The 24,349-nt window shown below is 41.2% G+C and overlaps 1 protein-coding gene across 1 annotated transcript; it reads left to right on the forward strand.

Moving 5' to 3' along the window:
- The first annotated feature begins 100 nt into the window (after nt 1-100).
- LOC134656195 (myotubularin-related protein 10-B) lies at nt 101-22,891 on the forward strand. Its single transcript, XM_063511690.1, has 14 exons — nt 101-497; nt 704-758; nt 8,728-8,864; nt 9,960-10,118; nt 11,489-11,826; nt 12,847-12,964; nt 13,946-14,134; nt 15,115-15,244; nt 16,541-16,676; nt 17,927-18,161; nt 19,325-19,448; nt 20,290-20,468; nt 21,048-21,206; nt 22,732-22,891. Exons 1-14 carry the CDS (start codon nt 438-440, stop codon nt 22,792-22,794), a joined length of 2,082 nt encoding a protein of 693 aa, XP_063367760.1. The 5' UTR covers nt 101-437; the 3' UTR covers nt 22,795-22,891.
- The last annotated feature ends 1,458 nt before the right edge of the window (nt 22,892-24,349 follow it).

The following is a 24,349-nucleotide window of genomic DNA, read 5'->3' on the forward strand; positions in this document are numbered from 1 at the left end:
ATCATCAAATTACTTTAATTTCTTGTGAAATACAATGTGAGAAATGGCCACCCTTTCAATTTCACATCTGGCAACTATTGAGTTATCTGTCGCTGTCGCTGTCGTTTCGTTTTCGTTAGCATATTGGGACATGGAATGAGGATTTGGAGAAATATTATTTATCCCTGCTTACAACTAGTAAATTCCCCTTTGGGGATTAATTATTAGATTGGATTTGTTAATAATTATGTTTAGTTTAATGTTTGGGCCAGCACTAAGGACTAGAAGGACAGTGCCGAAGTGTGAGTGAAGAGTGTTTGCGGGATGATTGTTATCAAATCTATGTGAATTCTACACAAATCATGTGAATTATTGTAAACACTGTCTAATTATAGCCAAAGGCGTTATGACCCGCGTTTGTGTGTGTGTGTCCAGTGAATAAACTACGTTATTTAAAAATGAATGAGAAGAAAACGGAGAAAACCTTCAAGAGCTACATCAATGTATCTCCACCAAAGGTAACATTTTCTGAATAAGTACATCAGTTTCGCTGCTATCCGATCTTAACCTCCCGCTGAGTTAAAACCCTACTCTTATTGCGCCTTTATATCTTGCAGTTTTTAATTTAATTTGTGCTAATGATTAAAGTCAACATAACGAATGTTTAACAAGTGTTTTCCTTGGTAAGGTCAAGACTTTATATATTTATTCAATAAATTTGCAGAACAATGGGGACAGAAATGGATCAGTTCAAGAAGTGAAACCCAAACTGCTAAATGGTGAGTCTTATTGATTTTCTAGTCTAGATCTAGTTTTTTGCTTTGTTTGTTAGCTGTACAAATGTAGTGCATAATTTTTTTCCATCGTATTTTCTCGGATACTTTCGTATTTGTCATGCTACTTCAGTCAACGTCAGTATTTTTTGTACCGAGACTGACTGATATAGCAAGACATGTTCGTATGTTTCCATGAAAATATGATGGAAAATAATTATGCACTACATATGTACAAAATCTTATTCATTATGACATTATCCTGCTAGGTGGCCAAAGTTATCAAAGGTTGATCTAAATATTAATATGTTAAGGCAGGATTTCCCAAACTATGGGTCACAACCCACTTGTGGGTCGCAAGCGAATATTGAGTGGGCCCTGAAACTGCTAGAAATCTGAGGGTTACCAATAATATTTTATCCCCCTTTGTAAGATAGTCAAGAGGTGGGTCCTGAAGTTGGCAGTTTTTGTTAGGTGAGTCGGAGGCATATGAACTTTGTGAACCACTGTGTTAGGGCAAAAGACACAAATTGTGCTGTTTTCTTTATAATGTTTATATGTATATTAAAATTCTAATTGTGATAAAATGTTATCGCTGAATGTACTTTTCTTTCCACAGTCCACTAATACTCATTGATACATTTCTAACAAACCTAAACACAACAACTACAATGACGAATTCACCTTGATCGAATAATGGGAAGTGGGTCTAATTTCATAGCTTGCAAGATTTGACCCAAACGAACATTGCAAGTTAACACATTCACTCCGGCATCTGAGCAAAGTTTACGAGCGCCTGGTTCCTGGCAGTGAATGTGTTAAATAAAACCTTGTACACATCACATAACAATAACAAATATTTATATCTAAATGCGTCGCCCTCGCGTTACGCGTTAGCGTAAGCGGATGCACGACTGTCCAATACGATTCCAATACTTACGCCAACATCTTACTGGAAAATTGACCCCTTAAATGACGTCAGAAGCGCTATACGGGTGTGGCTGCCACAATGTGTATAATATGTGTATAAAAATTGTATAATATATTTATACCTACGTGATGATCAAAATCTACTTAAAGCAGATTACAAATATTGCGTTTTGTGCGTTTCCTGCGAAATACGAAATCGTTTTGTTCATCTCTTTAATTGTTTTGGATGTAAAATAGTATTAAAAAAACACACCTACTTGCGAAAAAATAGTAAGCATGCAAGTATATTTTCTAAATACCCTAGAGACTTAAAGAAACCGAAAAGAAGGCGTAACAAGTAATTATACATATTAAACAGAGGCGGAACGTCCACAGAACTCTGTTCCCACTGGTTGCCTTAATTGAGCACATGATCCTACAACTATAAAGTATAAAGCAGGCCAATATACTCCGGCTTGCCTGCTTGGCTTGCGAGTATTAATTATGTATTACGCATAAAAATTTACAAATACAATATACCTATTACACTAAAGGCTCCGTCACACAGGCGCGTTTTCCGGGCGGGGCGTGAGCGGGGCGCGCGTCTTTTACATATAAAACGCTCACGCCCCGCCCGGAAAACGCGCCTGTGTGACGAAACCTTTAGAGCCACCCCACACTAGCGTCTCCTGAGCGTCGGCGTCTCTGCTGCTCTACGCAACGTTGGCGCAACAGGGCAGCGACGCCATTCTCCATAGCGCTGACTAGACTGGAGTGTGGGGTGGCCGTTAATGAACATAACATTTCTTAATTTTGAGACTTCATTGACGCATAAGTTAGATCTGCGTGTCGGTGACGCAATTGCCGATAATGCGCTCATTGCGTATGCGTTACGTGCGCTTAACTGTATCGCCATCTATGGTCTGGTACTTCTAGTAATGTGAACCTTATGTCGTCGTAATAAGGTTGACGAATGATCAACTAACTGTCGATGGGGTTTGTACCTCGGCCGCGGAAGTACGGGAAGCATTGACATCCGTTTTGTCAGTTTATCAGGACTAAGCAAGTGTGATGGGCGTTTTGAGACCAGGTAGGAGTTTTTTATTCTGCCTAACGTAATATAATCCTCTTAACTGTATCGCCATCTCTGGTCATCTGTATCGGCCGTGAAAACACCCAAGCATTCCATTGACATCCAGTTTATCCTCGATCCATCATCTAGTTTTGTTATCATCAGAACCTACCTACCGCAAACCACGTTCGACGTGTTGCCTCTCTGTTGCACTTGTAAATTTGTACGTAAGTGTGACAGGGGGGCAACACGTCGACCGTGGTTCGCGGTAGACACTCAGGAGTTCAGGACTTTGTTGGTGTGATGGGCGTGAGACCAGGTAGGAGTGATTTTTACCCTGATTTGCGTCTTATAATCCTCTTAACTATATCCATCTCTAGTCGCTGGTCATCTCGTTCCTCGGTTGTGGAAGCATGGGAAACTTTTTATTCACTTGTGTTTTGTGATTTGTCAGTTTATTGGGACTGTGTAAGTGTGATGAGCTTTTTGAGATCAGGTAGAAGCTTTTACTTGCGTCCATCCTCTCCTCTTACCCGCCGAGCACTTCATCCTTGGAATCAGGGGAACAACCTTATTGACATAATATTCGTTTAGACTTTTAGGCTCAAAGTACAAACAGCCAATAACAGCGTCTTATATTTGCACGTTTTGTGCAAGATATTATTGCAGATGACTGTACATGTTGTACAACGCCATCTACTGTTACTTTCAAAACTGTGAGTGACATATTTTTAATTACTACCGCATATTTTAGTATTCCTTTCTTTGCTGCAAGCAAATGCATATTTTTATAGCAACTGTAGATAGGGAACACGGCTACAATTTACTGCGTTAAAAATTATAAAGTCTACAGACAATATTGTCCATACTCCGCAACACTGTTTGCACTTGGAGATGTTTTTGTTTCTACAGAAATGAGTCAATGTAAACTTTTCACGGTCGCGGCTACTACGCAAGCGCCGAATGATAAAAGAAGTTAAAGAAGTTAACGGTCCAGCGCGTTCGTGCCCCTGACGCTGAGAAATTACAGACAAGTAACTAGTAAAGACTGTAAAGGGGCCCACGGATTAACAGTCCGCCGGACTATATCGGCCTGTCAGAACAAAAAGTTGACAGCTCCGAACAACTGACAGGCCGATACCGTCCGGCGGACTGGTAATCAGTGGGCCCCTTTAATCTCTATACAAACTCGCGTTCCTCATTTAAAGTTAGATGCAATAAGAATATAAATGTCAAAAAGTGACACCGGTGCCTCTTATCTGTAGCGCACGCGCGTAATATTACCTCTATATGTGACGTTATCGACGAAAAGGGACCTTATTGTCGATGGCGGTTACGCCATTATTAACGATGCTCCGATATAAATACAATGCCGCGCGACGCTGTGCGGCGTAAGCGCCATCGACAATAAGGTCCCTTTTCATAGATAATGCCCCATAAGCAGGCCTAAATGACACTGTGCGAGCGGTGCAGCTAATATATATAATTTGGGTCAATATACGAAGTTTCTGGTGCAAAGCGTCCTTTCTTTAGTCTTTACAAATGACATATCTTTGGCAAAGTTTAACTTACTTATCTTTAGCTACCAAACTGACTAGTGGTAGGCAGGAACGCGTTTATTACCGGCAAACATGAGGTCAGTCGGGCCAATCGCAACCCCGGAGCAGTCAACAGTCACCATCTAGGTATGATAAGTTTCGTGACGAAGCGCGGAAAAATGACGCACTCTAATTTATATACAGTATACCGGTCAAAAGTTTTAGTTCGCTTTATAATTACATTTTGGTAGAGAGGTAATAATAATTCGTGCTAAAAAAGTTTTTGACCCCTAACGGGTAGTAGAATCTCATGAAGAACCAACGGCGTTGGTGCAAGATGCTTTATTATGAAATTAAACTTATTGCTGTGGCGCAACGACCATCAGAAGTGGATCTTGGCCTCCGACACTAAAAACCGCCATGCTACTCTGTCCTAAGCCGTTTCTGTCCAGTCGACGGCGCCGAGTTCGCCAAGGTCTTTTTGCACTTCGTCTCTCCAGCAAAAAAGAAAAACAATTAAAACACAAGCGGGTGAAAATAAAACACAACTAAATTCAAGCTTTTACCCGTTAGTGTAAAATAAATAGACCTTGTATGAAATGCCATCTGCAGATGGGCACCTAACATTACGAGTCATGTTTATTTTTACTAAGTTGGTTCGATTCTTCAACCTGGGGGGTTAACCGCGCTCGGGGATTCCTAAAATATAACGTCTCAATAATAACCCAAGTTGACCTACTTAAGATTAACGGCAAAGGTTTTTGGTAATCAGTTTTGCCAATAAGCTCGAAGACTTGGAGTTGGTTTAATGGTACTAATGGTAGCAATGAGAGCCCAATCTGATTCAAGAAAGGTACCTGAGCGTTTCTTTTATTTATTGCAATTTTTATAAATTGTGTCCTTTTTTGCCACTTTTGTGTTATTACTTACTTATTACTTTACACATTTGTGTTATTACTTTTGTGTTACACTTTTCTAGTCAGGATCGCGAGCACTTTTCATCCTTATAGGAGAAAAAAAGTGTCCTTAAACTTCCATACATTTTTCAAACTTTCCTTTTTGTTACCGCCATACAAAGTATATGGGAAAATGGTAACACAATAGGAAAAAACTCTGGGACATTTTTTATCCCATTACGATCGAAAGAGCTCGTGATTCTGACTATTCTGAGTAGAAATAACACAAAATTAGCAAAAAAGGTCACAATATATAAAAATGGCAAAAAAATAAAAGAAACTCTCACCTATTGTAGCTAGAGATAAGATAAAATAGATAGTTTATTCAAGTAGGCATAATTAGAATGCGCTTATGGACGTCAAATAAAGCTAACCGGCTCCAACCCTACACCTCTCCCCCGAGAAGATTTAAATCCCCCCTCAATTGGAGGAGGGTATCCCAATATGGGACCGACAACAAACTCGGCGGGATACATGTTTTCAAAAAAATAATAAACTAGTTATATATGTAAGAAATCCGCAACGCAGGCTTCGTCCGGTGGCTACAAATGCAAATCAGCAACATGCTTCGTCCCAAACATATAACCAAGGATGATATCCGCAACAGGCGGCATTCAATAAATGAAATGAAATGAAACAGGCTTCGTCATTATAAAATCTAAGTTAAACAATATAGTAACCAGTATAAAAAAGAATTGCATCTTATAATTAACATGCATTACGAGAAAATAAGGAAAAAAAAAAGAGTGACTTGCAAAGTTGCTTATTTGACACTTGGCAGCTGCCAAATAGTATGTAGAAGTCGTTCCTTGTATTTCCCCCACCCCCAACTTCCCACATAGCCAACAGTCTTTGATCACTACTACTACTACTACCTAATGCTGTCCAAATCATCATCACCTTCTGTCACTTTCTCGAGTCATGTACAGTCAGCAGTTGCTAAGCGGGCGAGGTGTCCAAAATGATCTTGACGCGACCAGGCGTGGCTCACTCCGCGATTTCGTCGCTTTGCTACAGGTAGCTAAAAGTAGATCTGTTCCACCCCAATTTTGGGGAAAGCCATAAGCCGCGCGTGGCGCTGTCGCCACCTATAGCGGCCATATCTGTGCTGATCGTAACAGACGCGTTTTGTTAGAGAGTGAGTCTTCTGTACCTAGTACTATAATTTATTCTGTGACGCGACTTTATTGTTAAGAGAATAAGAGCGCGTCAAGGTAATTTTGAACACCTCGCCCGCTTAGCAACTATTGCTGCTGACTGTACAGTCCAAGTCCATGGATTAGCGATAGTGATAACATCGTATCGCTACAAATTTGCAATGTACGAAAGAACGGAGTTAGCAACTATTTCTCACAGCGCCGGCTATTATACTCGAAACAAAAGATTACACTTAAACAAATAATTAATTATCTTTGTTGTAAATACGGAACGATGTGACTTCACTTTCCTTTTCTCAGATCCGTAATAATTATGGTAAATTTAGTTTTTAATTTATAGAAGATCATTTTCGCCAGTGTTGGGCCCAACTCATCTGCTCTCATTGTATTGTATAAGTGGGTTTAGGCTATACGTACTATAGCTATAGGATATGTTTAGGCTAGCCAAGGTGACTCAGGCACCCTGTAAATACCACCATGATGCGTATACAGAGATGTCGTACGCTACATCAAATAGATGGTGACGGCCAAACTGGCCAAATGTCTCACAAGTCGCAACACACCTTTGTTACCGGAAAAAACGATGTGTTATACCGATACTTCCGATATATTTTGCCACTTTAACCGTTATCTTATTATCTATCTAGCTGACTGTACATAGGTACAGTCAGCTAGATATAGGTAAAGGTTGTCTGGAAGAGATCGCTTTTTAGCGATAAGACCGCCTGTTGTTTAACCTCTTCTTCCTGTATTATCCGTATTGTTTTCTGTAATGAGGTGTGCAATAAAGAGTATTTGTATTGTATTGTACTAGGTAAAATATGATTTCCTAACTGTCCAGCGGAATGTTAGGACAGTCTGTCCTAACATTCCGCTCTGTAACGGAGGTATCGACAGCCGTGACACGACGTGTCATGTCATTGTACTTTTATTGCGCGTGTAATTAACCCGTCATCTTAATTGGTCCTACGAGCCGGATCACTGGGTTTTGTAGGCCACATTATAGTGCGTAGGTCATTGTTTAGTGAGAGCTTAGTCACTCACTGGAATAAGGGTCTTTGTGTTAGCGCCGCGAATCATCTCGTGCTTGATGCAGATATACTTATGTGACGTGTCTGAGACCACCGCCCGAAGTCACTGGACAAATTTTTCTACGTGTAAGGCCCAAGATACACTTTTGTAAGTTTTACTTACGTAAGTAAGGACAAAGCTATTTGTTAGAATTAGATAACGATATTCATATATCATTCTGTCGTATAGCTGTGTTCCTACTTACGTAAGTAAAACTTACAAGTGTATCTTGGGCCTAACAAATATTTTGCGTATTTTAGTTCGACTCGGTCTTCTGTTTGTATGATCGCTCGCTCAACAGAAAATCGAATCGAAAATACGTAATTACATTTTCGGGGCTTCGGCACATCACCCTGACTCAATGACCAGTCATTGAATTTTATTAGTTCGTTAGATATTAAGAGCGTTTCGTTTTAAATTAAGTATACTTATTCTGTGGTTTTAGTATCATGTGTTTAATCATGTGTTGTGTACCTCCACAAATATTAGGTATCTAATGTTTGTTTACCCGGTGTGGTTCATAGTCAATAAATGCCACATCTGTCTCACTGTCTAATCTTATCCTGAAAAACGGCCAAGTGCGAGTCGGACTCGCGCACGGAGGGTTCCGCACCATCAACAAAAAATAGAGCAAAACAAGCAAAAAAACGGTCACCCATCCCGCCCGACGTTGCTTAACTTCGGTCAAAAATCACGTTTGTTGAATGGGAGCCCCACTTAAATCTTTATTTTATTCTGTTTTTAGTATTTGTTGTTATAGCGGCAACAGAAATACATCATCTGTGAAAATTTCAACTGTCTAGCTATCACGGTTCGTGAGATACAGCCTGGTGACGGACGGACGGACAGCGGAGTCTTAGTAATAGGGTCCCGTTTCTACCCTTTGGGTACGGAACCCTAAAAATGAGCATAGCTTCTGTCTGTGTCGAGTGTTGATGAAGTACTTCTACAGTACTTTACTAGAAAACTATTACACTCTAAGATGTTTTATTGAGTGAATAGGAATCTGACCCCCATACTAGTGTGAACGGTATCACGGTTGGTCAGGATAATCCCTCCTATGCATATTTTTATTTTTAACACGTACCAATCCATTTACGTTTAACATGTTGCATTTATTTATTTGTATTTCAAGGTAATGAAATGTGTCTTCTAAAGTTATTCGGTCGAAACCGAGAGGAGTCGAACTTGCACGCTATCATAACGCAACATAGAAATGGTACGGCTGAAATTAACTGTTATCTTGAATTAATATACATTTTCCTTCTGCAGGTGAGCTGATAGTGGGCGCGGCGCACAGCGTGGTGCTGCTGACGCCGCTCAGCGACCGCGACCACGGCCGCTTCGGCTCTCTGTTCGTCACCAACTACAAGCTCGCGTTCGTGCCGCTCGAGAAGTCAGTCGACGATGTGAGTCCCTTACTTACTTACCAACCGTCCTTACAGCGTCAGTGAGCTGATAGTGGGCGCGGCGCACAGCGTGCTGCTGCTGAGGACGCTCAGCGACCGCGACCACGGCCGCTTCGGCTCTCTATTCGTCACCAACTACAAACTCGCGTTCGTGCCGCTTGAGAAGTCGGTCGACGATGTGAGTCCTTCTCTACCTTCCGACGGTCCTTACAGCGTCAGGGAAACTGATAGTGGGCGCGGCGCACAGCGTGGTGCTTCTGGCACCGCTCAGCGACCGCGACCACGGCCTCTTCGGCTTGCTGTTCGTCACCTACTCGCGTTCGTGCGTGCCCCTCGAAAAGTCTGTCGACGATGTGATTCGTACTGCCCTAAGATTTTGGTCATATCCTGCACTACTATACTATGGCTGGTATATCATCCAGGGCTCTCCGATTTATTACTCGTAATGTATGTATCTACACTACATGCTGTGCAATAATAAGCGTATTCAGTTTCAAAGGGGTCTTTATGGTTTGTATTCTATGGTCACATTATTGAACAAGATCGCCTGATAATCTACCAGACGAGATGGTAGGACACTATACGATAAAGTCCATTAGTGAGGCCTTATTCCAGCAATCTTATTTACACGCTATCAATGATTACCGGTGCGTTATAACAACTTGAATGCGGTCTAAAAGTTCAATTCAGCTTCTTGCCGCACGTCTCCTGCCCAATTTTGACCGTAGCCGTAACAAATTGGATTCGATCTAGCACTAACTTGCATTTAAGTTACGGATCCAAATAACTGTACATAGGTATTTATACAATCTTCCTAAATGTACACGGTATCGCCTTTCGTTGTATTTCTTTTATTTAAAACTAGCGACCCGCCCCGGTTTCGCACGGGTTAACAAATTATACATAAACCTTCCTCTTGAATCACTCTATCTATTTAAAAAAAACCGCCTCAAAATCCGTTGCATAGTTTTAAAGATCTAAGCATAAATAGGGACAGACAGACAGCGGGAAGTGACTTTGTTTTATACTATGTAGTGATAAATTTAACTATAAACAGTGCAACTCAGATCTTAATTTTTAATTTTTATGTACCAGGAATGCAGCCAACGCAACCACCTCCTCGGTCCATACGAAGCGGCGCTCACAAGCGTCGGCGCCGTGTGGCTCACGGACGGCGGGCCGGTGCGGAGGCGCCGGCTGCTGCCCAAGGGAGACATGCCGGGGAAGGTTAAAGGACTACAAGTCATATGCAAGGTACATTACTTTCTAAACTCCACGCTAAAAAGTTAGAAAAGTTACAGGATGCGACCAAATCTGTATAAAAAATTCCAACCGACCAACTGATCGATCTACCAAATTACATGGCCACTTTATGAATGAACTAGCGACACGGGGGCAAAAAACCGCATCAAAATCCGTTGCGTAGTTTTAAAGATCTAAATAATTTTATACTATGTAGTGATTCTATTCATAATGTGTCCATGAAGTTTTGTAGCTCGCTGTAGGTACTTGGTTGTGGTTTTCTATATTTGTGCTAGTCCTTAGATAGGTACTTATTTTGTTTTTTTTTTACATTGAAAACGTACTTATTTTTGAGTGCATTACTTTTTATCTTACTCTGGTTCATGGCCTCGAATATGAAGGTTATGGTTTAATATTATAATGTATTCCACCGTAATTTCGCCACTACTGAAAAATGCTAACATTAAATTTATACAATTTTAACGACTTACACATTACATTACATTATATTATTATTTTATTATTATTTATACATTAGATATAAATCCATAGTAGGTTTAGTTTTTGAAACGTGTTACTAGTAGAAACTGTAGAAAGGTTTTATTAAACATGCCGGTTCAGTAACCCGATACAGCGATTTATCTAATCAGCTTAACTGTGCCATTGCAATGTATGGTTTCATTATCATGCGGTACGTTAGTCCTCTCAAATAACTATGATTCACCTGATAACTTTTTTGTATAACTTGATAACTGTTTTTAATGCAACCAAAAACAACGAGTTATTTTATTAATCTATGATTGAAAATAATTTTGTTAACTTTAGACATTATCGTCCATGATTTACTGTTACATTTACGTCCCCTGTTTTATCGTGACGATAAATTTTGTCGATCCATGGTAGACGACCAAAGCGCCCAATAAATCCACCATTTATATCTCAGCTCAGGTAAACAAGTTGCGCAGTGATTTTCTAGCTGATTTTGGAACTAGTCTAGTTTATATATAATTCATCTTTACATACTTAACTACACATATTTAAAGTGTTATATCCTTAACTACAAATCAGTTTCGAGTTCCCAAGCCCTCAACCATTCCGTAGCTGACGAGTTGGTAAGAAGTAATTGAGGAGTGTCTTTTCAAAAGGGTTTATTTTTTCTGGGAATCTATTTCTAAATTGGACCTTAAGTTTTCTTGAGCAAGGTTCTCTCTAGAAGTACCGCTAAGAAAAAAATAAACCCTTTTGAAAAGACACTCCTCAATTATACTTCTTACCAATTGCCTCAGATAAACAATAAACCTATCACAAACATGGGCATTAAAAAGTCCTATATTTTTTTTATACGCCCCTTGTTTGTTACAAAATAACCTTTTATTTTTCAGAACATGAAAGTCCTAACATTCAGTTTCGCCAACTCGCCAATCGGCCACGGCCGCAAAGTCGCCATGGCGCTCGTCCACCACGCCTTCCCAAAACGGCACGATCTGCTCTTCGCCTTCGAGTACAAGGAACCTTACTACCCCGCCCTACCCTCGGACCTAAATATGTTCATACGAACGGCGGATTGGAAGAGGGAACTAGAAAGATGTGATTGCCCTCATTGGAGGATTACTAGTATCAACGGGACGTCTGATGCCTTCATGCTGACGGCGGGCGAGACGCTGATAGTGCCCAGTTCTGTGCTGGACTACAATCTCATGGAGAGCGCGAGGCATTTCAGGTTTGATATATTTTTTTACTAGCTTTTGCCCGCGACTTCGTCTGCGTGGAATAAGTAATTTTTGTACCTTACTTTTTAAACAAATCTGTTTTTTATTCATCCTTTTCATCCCCAAATTGGTCCACTCTATAAATTTCCACTTCATTTTTTACACCTTTAAGGGATGATTTCGGGAATAAAAACTATTATATATCCTTCCCAACAGCTCAAACTATCCGCATACCAAGTTTCATCTAAATCGGTTCAGCGGTTGATTCCCCATACAAATTTCCACCCCGCTTTTCACCCCTTTGAGGGGTAAGTTCTGGGATAAAAAGTATCCTATGTCCTTTCCCGGAACTCAAAGTGTCTGTATACCAAATTTCACCTAAATCGGTTCAGCGGTTTAAGCGTGAAGAGGTAACAGACAGACAGACACACTTTCACATTTATAATACTAGTATGGATATAGGTTATCTTCACCAACCTAACGTTAACGACCCACTGCTATTCAGGTCTGCTATCAATGTTAACTGTCACTGACAAGAAATCTTTTTTATCGTAGGAATAAGGGTGTATTTGCAATATATTTAGCCATATTGTCACTATGTGATGCTCACAAGAGGGTATACGATATATATACAGATTAATTTGAAAGTAACCCTGTAGTTACCACGCTAGTCTTATCGGGACTTCAAACATTGAATTCTATTCCCAAATGTTTGCGGATTTCTAAGGCACGTGTCAATGAGATAAATGCTTTGCGTTTAATTGGCTACTTTCCTACTAGTCAAATCGGCTTCTTTTTTAGAAATGTCAAAACGATTTGCTAATATAGAATTTATATGAAAACATGTGTAGGGACGTCACGGTCAACTCACCTACTTTTTATATTTCAATCCGATTTATTAAATAGAAATTGTGTTTAACAATAACTGCTATCTATGTTTCTCTAATAATTATCTGGTGTTATATTTCGTGCATAGTGTCAAATAATTTATTTTAAGTAGAGGAAAGTACCCAATTAGTTTTGTCATTCAGATCAGGTCGGGTGCCGGTGTGGGTGTGGGGCAGAAGCGCCGGGGCCGCGCTGCTGAGAAGCGCGGAACTGCTGCCGACGGAACAAGCCGCCACCGCAGAGAGCGTGCTGCTCGAACAGGTAAAGCATACCTACCTATACTGAGTGCTGAGACGTAATTATACAGTGTGGAAAGATAAGTCGGGCCCTGGAGGGAAACTACCTTAAATCCTTAAGCTGGCTCATTTTACTTAAAGGAGACATTCCTTTATTTTTAAAAAGAAACAATACTTCATTCAAAGATTTTCTAAAACTTGCTTGCCTCGCCCGGGACTCGAACCGACTAAAAATTCCAAAAAATAAAAACTCGCAATTTTATTCTACTAGTCGATACAGTTAATGTTAATGATAACATTTCTCCAAGAAACATTAGGTCTTAAACTCGTCTGTCGTACAAAATATCCATAAAATGTAATATTTAGTACTCAAAATTTTTTTAGACAAACCAAATCGAAGAAAAAAAGAAAAATACTTTGAATGCACTTTTGTTTCTTTTTAAAAATAAAGGAATGTCTCCATTAAGTAAAATGAGCCAGCTTAAGGATTTAAGGTAGTTTCCCTCCAGGGCCCGACTTATCTTTCCACACTGTATATTATTATACTCCTAAGGCCCAGCCATACAAACGAAACATCCAAAATTTGCCACTGAAATTTGAACCTAAATTGTAGGAAATAGAGTTGGTGTTGCGTTGTTAGAAAATTGAACGAAACAAAGCAAAGGCGACTCTGTTCCAATTGAACATGGCTTAAATTACATGGAACTGAATAGGTACTATAGGTAGGACTTAGGCCTTGGGAGGATATACTAAAGTAAATGTCGGGTTGGTTAAAAAGTAATAGTCGTTCAGTATGGCCTTATTTACCTCGCGAAGCTTGGACTTTGGGGTTAAAATTTCCTATGAAATTCGGTGGTAGCAGTTCAGTTCATTCAGTGATTTTTTTTCGTTTATTTTGTGAAATATATGAAATATGTTCTTCGTGTTTTAAGTTCGTCAATTGACATTTAAAGTTATCCGCTTGTCATGTATGTAAATTACATATATAAAAAAAAAATGTTTTTAGGTCCGACGCTCCCACCCCAAGCTGACCCCGCCGCACGTGATCTACCTATGCGGGAACAGCTTCCAACAGCCGAGCAACGCCGCGGGCCCCAATAATGCCATAACTCCCCTGCCTACGTTAGGGGCACTTCAGGCCTCGTACAAGAAGCTAGTCGAGTTGTGTACGCCAACCACGTTAGGAGGATTCTGGGTGAGACTTGATAGTTATACACTCCTAGTACTTAACTTAACTGACACTTACCAAAGTTATCTATGCGGGAACAGTTTCCAACGGCCGAGCATCGCCGCGGGCCCGAACACTGCCTTAACAATACCGATACTAGGGGCGTTTTAGGTAGCGAGTTGTGTACGCCAACAACGTTAGGCGAATTCTGGGTGAGACTTGATAGTTATACACTCCTAGTACTTGACTGACTCTTACCAAAGTTATCAATGCTGGAACAGCTTCCAACGGCCGAGCAACGCCGCGGGTCCTAACACTGCCTTAAGAGCCCATCAACGTGCACACTAGCGCCACTGGTAAATAATCGTGATTATTTAAATATATTTAAAAAAAGGGGCCGCTACGTATTGTATCTTGTATTAAAGTACGCTTTGAATACATCAAACGCGTCCAAAGTTAAAACGGCCGTTTTTGTTTTGAGTTTATAGATTGACGAATCCAGCAACATAGAAACTAGTTTGATGTATTCAAAAGGTACTTTAATACAAGATACAGTACGTAGCGGCCCCCTTTTTTTAAATATCTTTCGTTAAATTTAAATAATCACGATTATTTAGCAGTGGCGTTAGTGTGCACGTTGATGGGCTCTTAACCCCTCTACCGATCCTAGGGGCGTTTGAGGTAGCGAGTTGTGTACGCCAACGGCGTTACGCGAATTCTGGGTGAGACTTGATAGTTATACACTCCTAGTACATTCAGTATCGAATAGATAGTGACGGCCAAAGTAGCCAAATATGTCAGAACACAACCATATTTCTATGGAAACAATCATGTGTTACAATTACAATATATTTGGCTACTTTGGTTGATGTCTATCTGATGCTGACTGTGCAAAAACATTAACATGCCCTTATTTTATTAACCGACTTCCAAATCTAAAAGGAGGAGGTTATCAATTCGGTTTTTTTTTTTTTTTTTTTTTAATACTAATTGCAACTTTATTCTAGGTACAAGATTCTCAATACTACTCGCTCATGGAGGCAAGCCGGTGGTTGCGTCACGTCGGCAGCTGCGTGGCGTTCGCGGACTCGGCGGCCAAGCACCTCGCCGACAACGTCACCGTCGTACTACAGGAGGGTAAGTCTTCTCTTGTCTATGGTTTAGCGCGTTTCATATTGAGCGGGATCAGAGGGTAGTAAAAACAGGAGGCTGACAACCTCCACACGCCTCGAGCCTCACTGTTGTAGGTACAGCAACACTCTTAGGCCAGGACTGGACGCCATCATAGCTTGCCCCTTTTTAGGGTTCCGTACCCAAAGGGTAAAAACGGGACCCTATTACTAAGACTCCGCTGTCCGTCCGTCTGTCACCAGGCTGTATCTCACGAACCGTGATAGCTAGACAGTTGAAATTTTCACAGATGATGTATTTCTGTTGCCGCTATAACAACAAATACTAAAAACATAATAAAATAATAGTAGTTTATGCAACAGTGATATAATAAGGGTTCTTAAAATTCAAGGGTCGAAGTTACAAAACGAGACGTAGTCGAGTTTTGTAAAAAAAGACCCGAGAATTTTAAGAACCAATTATGAGCTGTTGCATACATTACTTTTTCTATGACAGCTGCAGCAAAAAAAAAAAAAAAAAAAAAAAAAAAAAAAAAAAAAAAAAAAAAAAAATTAAAAAAAAAGAGTTATTATTAAAAAAAAAGAGTTATTATTAAAAAAAAGAGTTATTATTAAAAAAAAAGAGTTATTATTAAAAAAAAGAGTTATTATTTAAAAAAAATTGAGTTATTATTTAAAAAAAAAAAGAGTTATTATTGTAAATGAAAACATACCTCTTTCAATCAAGATGATCGGAACTTGTATCTTTAAAAAAAATAAAGCAGTTGTATTATACTCATAAGATGACTGCTAGCAGTCATCTTATGAGCCTATAGACAAATCATTCAAATGACATTGCTTTAGATATCACTGTCAGTCATTTAATTGACACATTTAAGTGCTGGAGTAGAAAAAGATTTAAGTGGGGCTCCCATACAACAAACGTGATTTTTGACCGAAGTTAAGCAACGTCGGGCGGGGTCAGTACTTGGATGGGTGACCGTTTTTTTGCTTGTTTTGCTCTATTTTTTGTTGATGGTGCGGAACCCTCCGTGCGCGAGTCCGACTCGCACTTGGCCGGTTTTTCTATGAGATTTGGCTTAATTGGCAGGTATCCGGGGCATTAAAAAAAATTGACACAATTCTAGGGATTGACAGGGCAAGCTATGATGGCTCCATCTGCTAAATACTTCGACCGGCCAACCCCATTATGACATAAAAGGTTTAATACTTTAAACTACAAACAAATGATATGCGTTCTAGGATTGTCAGTACTTGTGTTTAACTTATATATGTATTTTACCAATGTTATCTTTTTATTTAGGTGATGGCGTCGACTATTGCGCAGTGGTGTCGTGCCTAACGCAACTGCTACTCGATCCACAGTTCAGGACTATATCGGGCTTCCAGTCACTCATACAGAAGGAGTGGGTCGCGCTAGGACACCCGTTCTGCGACAGGTATGATGTTTACACTGTTGTACACTGGTCAGAAGCTCACCATAAGGTCCATAAGTCAGGCGTTGTCACTTTTTTTTTTAATATTATGGGACAATCTTAAACAAATTGACTTAGTCCCATAGTTAACTCAATAAGACATTTTTGACATCTTCAACATTTAAAATATGGTGCTTTGCCACAGAATAAATAATAGTACTAGGTACAGAAGACTCACTCTCTAACAAAACGCGTCTGTTACGATCAGCACAGATGTGGCCGCTAGGTGGCGACAGCGCCACGCGCGGCTTATGGCTAGCCACCAAAATTGGTGTGGAACGGATGTACTTTTAGCTACCTGTAGCAAAGCGACGAAATCGCGGAGTGAGCCACGCCTGGCTTTGCTTTATTTTGTTCGGATTGTTCGGATTTTTTAATGTTTCCCGCTTGCCGTCTGGACCGATTTCGATTTCTTTATTGATACTTAGTTGGTAATTTCACAGCAGATCACGCCAGGATCCAATTTAGGGCATCCTGGAGAAAATCGAATCTATTCGAATTTTACCCAAGTCCCAGTTTGGTTGAAAGGGTTGATCACTTCCCTAATATAGTTCCTTCTAGTTCTAAAAAGTTTAGTTAAATAAAGCATAGCCGCCTCGTCTTCGAACGGCGTACGCCTGGGTCACAGCGGAAGAACAGCGCCGGCTTGCCAGCTACATGCTGAGTTGTGACCCTTTTATGGCAAAATGCACTAATGTTATATATACATTGTATATCTGTCAACAAGTTTGTGTTTTATCTGTGTTTGTCATAAATAAATATATTTTCTTTTTTTCTTTAAGAAGAAGAAGAAGAAATACATTTATTTAGCATCAGGTACAAGTAACACACAATACAAGTAACACAAACAACTTAGATGCTAAACAGGATCCCCACTCAGCATAATGCCACGGCAAGCCATGACGCTGATTTTCAGTGGGTACCTGACTTAAAAGTAATCTACAATATCTATCTTTCTTTAATAAGTAGAGCCTTCGGCAATTCTTGGCTTCACTTTGCCACAAACTGATAATTGTTGTTTTATGCCACAAATAAATATTTCATATTTTCTATATTATATTATTATAAACTTAGTTTTAGTTGTAAATTTAGTTTTTTGCATGCCAGATGCTGGTGAAATATGTGTTACTTATGTATACTATTGTCTGACCATCTTTTGTACCATATTTCATGCAAAAGTTATTTGTATTTGTATACACCAATTCTTTTCCCAGGTTCGGCCTGCCGCGGCCCGGGAACCCCAAAGACTCCAAAGACACCTCCGCCGCGCAGACAGCGCCGGTGTTCCTCCTCCTCCTGGACTGCACGTGGCAGCTGCTGCAGCAGTTCCCCGACAAGTTCCAGTTCTCGGAGACCTACCTCACCACGCTGTGGGACTGCGCGCACAACCACCTCTTCGACACGTTCCTGTTCAACTGCCCGAGGGACCGCGAGCTCGCTGTTGCCAAGGTAACACTCCTGACCGCGCTTCTGTCTTCTCTGGACTCCTAGTGTAACCTGTAAACCTATGAAACTAAGACCTACCTCACCACGCTGTGGGACTGCGCGCACAACCACCTCTTCGACACGTTCCTGTTCAACTGCCCGAGGGACCGCGAGCTCGCTGTTGCCAAGGTAACACTCCTGACCGCGCTTCTGTCTTCTCTGGACTCCTAGTGTAACCTGTAAACCTATGAAACTAAGACCTACCTCACCACGCTGTGGGACTGCGCGCACAACCACCTCTTCGACACGTTCCTGTTCAACTGCCCGAGGGACCGAGAGCTCGCTGTTGCCAAGGTAACTCCTGACCGCGCTTCTGTCTTCTCTGGACTCCTAGTGTAACCTGTAAACCTATGAAACTAAGACCTACCTCACCACGCTGTGGGACTGCGCGCACAACCACCTCTTCGACACGTTCCTGTTCAACTGCCCGAGGGACCGTGAGCTCGCTGTTGCTAAGGTAACACTCCTGACCGCGCTTCTGTCTTTTCTGGACTCCTAGTGTAACCTGTAAACCTATGAAACTAAGACCTACCTCACCACGCTGTGGGACTGCGCGCACAACCACCTCTTCGACACGTTCCTGTTCAACTGCCCGAGGGACCGCGAGCTCGCTGTTGCCAAGGTAACACTCCTGACCGCGCTTCTGTCTTTTCTGAACTCCTAGTACCCTGATCGGTGCCGCGCTTGTTTTGGGTCGACAACGCGCTTGTGACAGCGCTGAAATAAGAAACGGGTATAGATTACGGTGTCCTCTTACCGTACCTGACCGTACGCTTGTTTACCACCGTCTTTAAAAAAGCTGTTTGACCAGTTTCTTGACCGGTTTAAAGACCGAATCGTTATAGAGTGACGAGAGGTAACACTAAACATCGCTATATACTTATAGGTATGCGCTGTAAGCGCGTCGGCAAAGCATTTGTTATTTGCGTGAGCAAGGTTCTTAAAATTACAGTTATAACCACCAGTGGAGTTGCATTATTGTATTAATCTCTGGTTTATCTATAATTTAAAAAAATATCTGTCTGAAGATCGTTTGTTCCCTACGCATTTCAATACCTGGTATATTTCTAAACATTGTATATTACGCATTCCAGTAGTATATTTCTAAACATCTTCTTTCATTCCAGAATTTCGTCCAAAGGCCAGTTTGGGATTGGGGCGAGCAGTTCTCAGAAAAAGACAAGGCATTGTTCTACAATCCTCTCTACATTTCGGATAAATCAGCAGTGATGACACCAAAACAAAGGATATGTGAGTCCCATAATATTTTTATAACAATTTAATGCACGATTTATTAGTATATGCACATATGGGAATAGGTGTTTTCATTTAAATTATTCCCATTTGTCCCCGCCTCATGTATGACGGCAATCACGTGGGGCGCGGACAAAAGGGAAACTTGACGTTTGGGAGTGACATCTATGAATATATAATAACGTCAACAAGGGATACTTCTGTTGATAAATTCGCCGCCCACTACAGGCAGTCTAGCATGAGTTGCGTTCTCGCGCGCGACTTCAAGTATGGACTCGCGCGCGAGGACGCAAGTTGTGCTAGACCGCCAGGTGCTCTCAGAGACGACCCCACACCACCAGGTCAGAAGCACTGTGTAAAAAACCGGCCAAGTGCGAGTCGGAATCGCGCACGAAGGGTTCCGTACCATTACGAAAACAACGGCAAAAAACACATTTGTTGTATGGGAGCCCCACTTAAATATTTTATTCTGTTTTTAATATTTGTTATAGCGGTAACAGAAATACATCACCTGTGAAAAGTTCAACTGCCTAGCTATATCGATTCATGAGATACAACCTGGTGACAGACAGACGGACAGACTTCGAAGTCTTAGTATCTAATAGGGCAGGGCGCTCCAAACCCCGGCCCGCGGGCCAATCCCGGCCCGCGAAGCGTTCCAATCCGACCCGCGGGAGCCAGGCTCCAGATTTTCAGCCCTAACAGCAGCAACCAGATACAACCCCCCCCCCCCCCGCCCCCCTCCTCGGCGCCGATGGTGGCCCCTGTAATAGGGTCCCGTTTTTAATCTATGTGTACGGAACCCTCAAAAATGAGATTTGACATATTTTCTGTTCAGCAACCTCATCAATGCCCGGCAAGCCGGCAGCTCGGCAGCTGCAGCGGCTAGAGCCCTGCACGTCCGTGGCCGGCATGGAGCTCTGGTCGCAGTGCTACGAGCGCTGGCTCCTTCCACTAGACGCGCCGTACGCCGGCCCCGTGCAGTACCACGTGTTCAACTGTTCTGTTCTCGGCCAGGTAAGTACGCACGTGTTTTGTTTTTTTGCCGAGTTAGGTTTTATAGTTCGTTTTTTTAGCATTAGAAAGAACTTGCAAGAAGGTAAGCGATCTTGACATGTCTTTTATTTGAAAAACGCTTTTTAAAAATCAAAAACTATTACTTATGAAAGCAGAAGACCCATACGCCAAGTACAATCTAGACACACGGTCGCGTGTCCAGCCAAGTTCAAAGAAAAGGGTATTAGCGACGCAGCGAACGTGTGTAATATTACACGAACGAGCTACTTTTGATCCCTTTATAGGTTCTACAGAAATGTTTGTTAACCAGGCCAGGATACCAGGGCTTTCTAATTCAATTTTTAGAAAAAGTGGGCTGGGCAGCCCAAATGAGGGGGTGCGGAAAGGATCACTGACAAGAAGCTGATAGACTTTTTGATAAATCTTCATAATTCATTAGGGCCCAAATAATTAATTTTGTCAGGAAAGGGCATAAAAGATACGTAAAGTAGATTGAAAGTTATGTTAATAAGACTTAGTTTATATTAACTTTTAAAGATGCTTGTGTGAATTTCATTATAACAGACCAATTGTTTGCAGATACAACGACTAAACGAGAAGCTGTCTTCCCTGTCGATAATGAGCAACCGGCAGTCCAACGGCGACTGCGACGAGCCGACACGTCCCGCGGCCGTCTCACGTTTCTTCCCCTTCAGCGTGGCGCGCGGCAATTCGCGTAGCACGCTCGACTGCATGCAGGTAACTCCTTGTAACTTCTGGCCTCCTGGTACAATCAGGGAATTTGATGTCGTAGCTTGTCGCAGTCTTCTTCCTCGCGTTATGCCGGCTCATGGAAGCCTGGGGTCCGCTTGACAACAAATCCCAAGAATCGACGTAGGCTCTAGTTTTTACGAAAGCGACTGCCATCTGACCTTCTAACCCAGAGGGTAAACTAGACCTTATTGGGACTTCCCCTTCAGCGTGGCGCGCGGCAATTCGCGTAGCACGCTCGACTGCATGCAGGTAACTCCTTGTAACTTCTGGCCTCCTGGTACAATCAGGGAATTTGATGTCGTAGCTTGTCGCAGTCTTCTTCCTCGCGTTATGCCGGCTCATGGGAGCCTGGGGTCCGCTTGACAACAAATCCCAAGAATCGACGTAGGCTCTAGTTTTTACGAAAGCGACTGCCATCTGACCTTCTAACCGAGAGGGTAAACTAGACCTTATTGGGACTTCCCCTTCAGCGTGGCGCGCGGCAATTCGCGTAGCACGCTCGACTGCATGCAGGTAACTCCTTGTAACTTCTGGCCTCCTGGTACAATCAGGGAATTTGATGTCGTAGCTTGTCGCAGTCTTCTTCCTCGCGTTATGCCGGCTCATGGAAGCCTGGGGTCCGCTTGACAACGAATCCCAAGAGTCGACGTACGCTCTAGTTTTTACGAAAACGACTGCCATCAAACCTTCTAACCCAGAGGGTAAACTAGACCTTATTGGGACTTCCCCTTCAGCGTGGCGCGCGGCAATTCGCGTAGCACGCTCGACTGCATGCAGGTAACTCCTTGTAACTTCTGGCCTCCTGGTACAATCAGGGAATTTGATGTTGTAGCTTGTCGCAGTCTTCTTCCTCGCGTTATGCCGGCTCATGGGAGCCTGGGGTCCGCTTGACAACAAATCCCAAGAATCGACGTTTTTAGTTTTTACGAAAGCGACTGCCATCTGACCTTCTAACCCAGAGGGTAAACTAGACCTTATTGGGACTTCCCCTTCAGCGTGGCGCGCGGCAATTCGCGTAGCACGCTCGACTGCATGCAGGTAACTCCTTGTAACTTCTGGCCTCCTGGTACAATCAGGGAATTTGATGTTGTAGCTTGTCGCAGTCTTCTTCCTCGCGTTATGCCGGCTCATGGGAGCCTGGGGTCCGCTTGACAACGAATCCCAAGAATCGACGTAGGCTCTAGTTTTTACGAAAGCGACTGCCATCTGACCTTCTAACCGAGAGGGGAAACTAGACCTTATTGGGATTGGTCCGGTTTCCTCACTATGTTTTCCTTCACCGAAGAGCAACTGGTAAATATCAAATGATATTTCGTACATAAGTTCCGAGAAACGCATTGGTACGAGCCGGGGTTTAAACCCGCGACCTCCAGATTGAAAGTCGCACGCTCTTACCGCTAGGCCACCAGCGCTTAGGTCGTAGCTTGTCGCAGTGACAGTATGAAAATATTGCAACAATACCTCCAAAAGAAAAGATGCCATCAAGTACAAACATTGTTATATCAAACAGGTGAGCCTCATCGACGCCTCACAGCTCCTGGACTCCCAGTCTCTGCTGAACGCCCCGGACTAATTCCCCAAATTACCTGTAAGTTGCTACAAAATGTGCTCTATGTATTATGTATACATTTCCATGATTGCGGAATATATAAGCGAAAGATAGAGAAGGATGTCATTATGCAATATAAACTTATTCAACGTAACCTCATCTTAGTTGCTTACAGAATTTGATCCTTAAACGAACCTTAGTAAGGTCATTTATATTGATGGGGTGAAAGTGCCAAAATTGTGTCATGTTTTGGCCCTGTATCCATTTAATAAAGTAAAGTGACGTTTCCTCCCATAAACTAGAATTATAATTCGTCACTACAAAGAAATACCGAAAAGATTTCCAGAGATGTGACTTATTTGAAATACTTGTATTTAAAATGCAAATACAAAATGCAAAATACCTATTTTGTATTTTGTATTTAAATACCTTTTGAAGAAAACTATTTTGTATTTTATTTGAAATAGTTTTTGGGACCTATTTTCTATTTTCAAAATACAAAATACTTTATAGTAGGTAATGTAGGTAGGAGTTACAATCTCTTCTGATGTTACAATCCTGGCAACTCTCTCATTCTTTTAACATGGAACTGTTGAATCTGTTTAGTAACGTCGCACATGACCACAAGCGTAGCGAGTGGTTAAAAAAGTGGAATCTTGAGTGTTGCGAGGGTTTCAAGGTACGAGAGGAGAACAAACTTTTCTGCCCTGATGAAACACAAACGAGACGTTTTCATCACACTAACGAGAGGCATTATACTAGCTGTAAAACATTAAAAATCGAAATTAATGCTTTTAAAAATTGTCCGTTATAAACCATCATCCATCCATCCTTCCGGTTAATATGAGCAAACAACTAGAAATTTGCACTTTAGATAGAGGACTGATTGACACACTGTTTTCAAATAATAAATAGAGTCTTTTCAATTCGGATATTCTGAGTAATACTTTTTAATTCAGACTAGGTATTCACTATTCAGAGTACCTTTTATCGTAAAGTATTTGTATTTTTAAAAAGTATTTTGAAAATACCTATTTCGTATTTTGTATTTTAAATACAAATTCAAAAACTATTTTGTATTTTGCATTTGAAATAGTATATCAAGGAAGTATTTGTATTTTGTATTTAAATACTTTTTATAAAGTATTTTTCACATCTCTGAAGATTTCCAGTATCTAGTTTATATTAAGCGCCATTTCAGTTAGTATTATTATTTTGTTAGCAGGGGCTGCAAAAAGGTAGCGTGTTGTATACATATACCAAATTGACCATAGTTATGCAGAAAACGACAAACTTACCAAGTTACGAAACGCTAAGATAAACGTAAATAATGTACGGAAATGATAGCGTTTCGTTTGTCATCTTAGCCCCTGGGCCCTGAGAAAGCGTCATAACCTCATAACGAATTAAATTAACGTTCTGCAGACCTACAGTTTAACATGCTTTTATAGAACAAGCGGTTTGTTTTTACGAACACTTTTGTATATAAGCCATTTTATTAAAATTTGATAGGAGAATATAAATATAATTTAATGAGATATATGTGTATTCTTTTATTTAGCAATGACGTACATAAAGC

Source organism: Cydia amplana, chromosome 18 (assembly GCF_948474715.1).
Source record: "Cydia amplana chromosome 18, ilCydAmpl1.1, whole genome shotgun sequence".
In the NCBI taxonomy this organism is placed as follows: domain Eukaryota; kingdom Metazoa; phylum Arthropoda; class Insecta; order Lepidoptera; family Tortricidae; genus Cydia; species Cydia amplana.

Coding starts and splice junctions, on each gene's coding strand:
- LOC134656195 (XM_063511690.1), top strand. CDS start 438: ATGAATGAGAAGAAAACGGAGAAAACCTTCAAGAGCTACATCAATGTA. Junction 498..703: donor TCAATGTATCTCCACCAAAG/GTAACATTTTCT, acceptor ATAAATTTGCAG/AACAATGGGGACAGAAATGG. Junction 21,207..22,731: donor GCACGCTCGACTGCATGCAG/GTAACTCCTTGT, acceptor TATATCAAACAG/GTGAGCCTCATCGACGCCTC.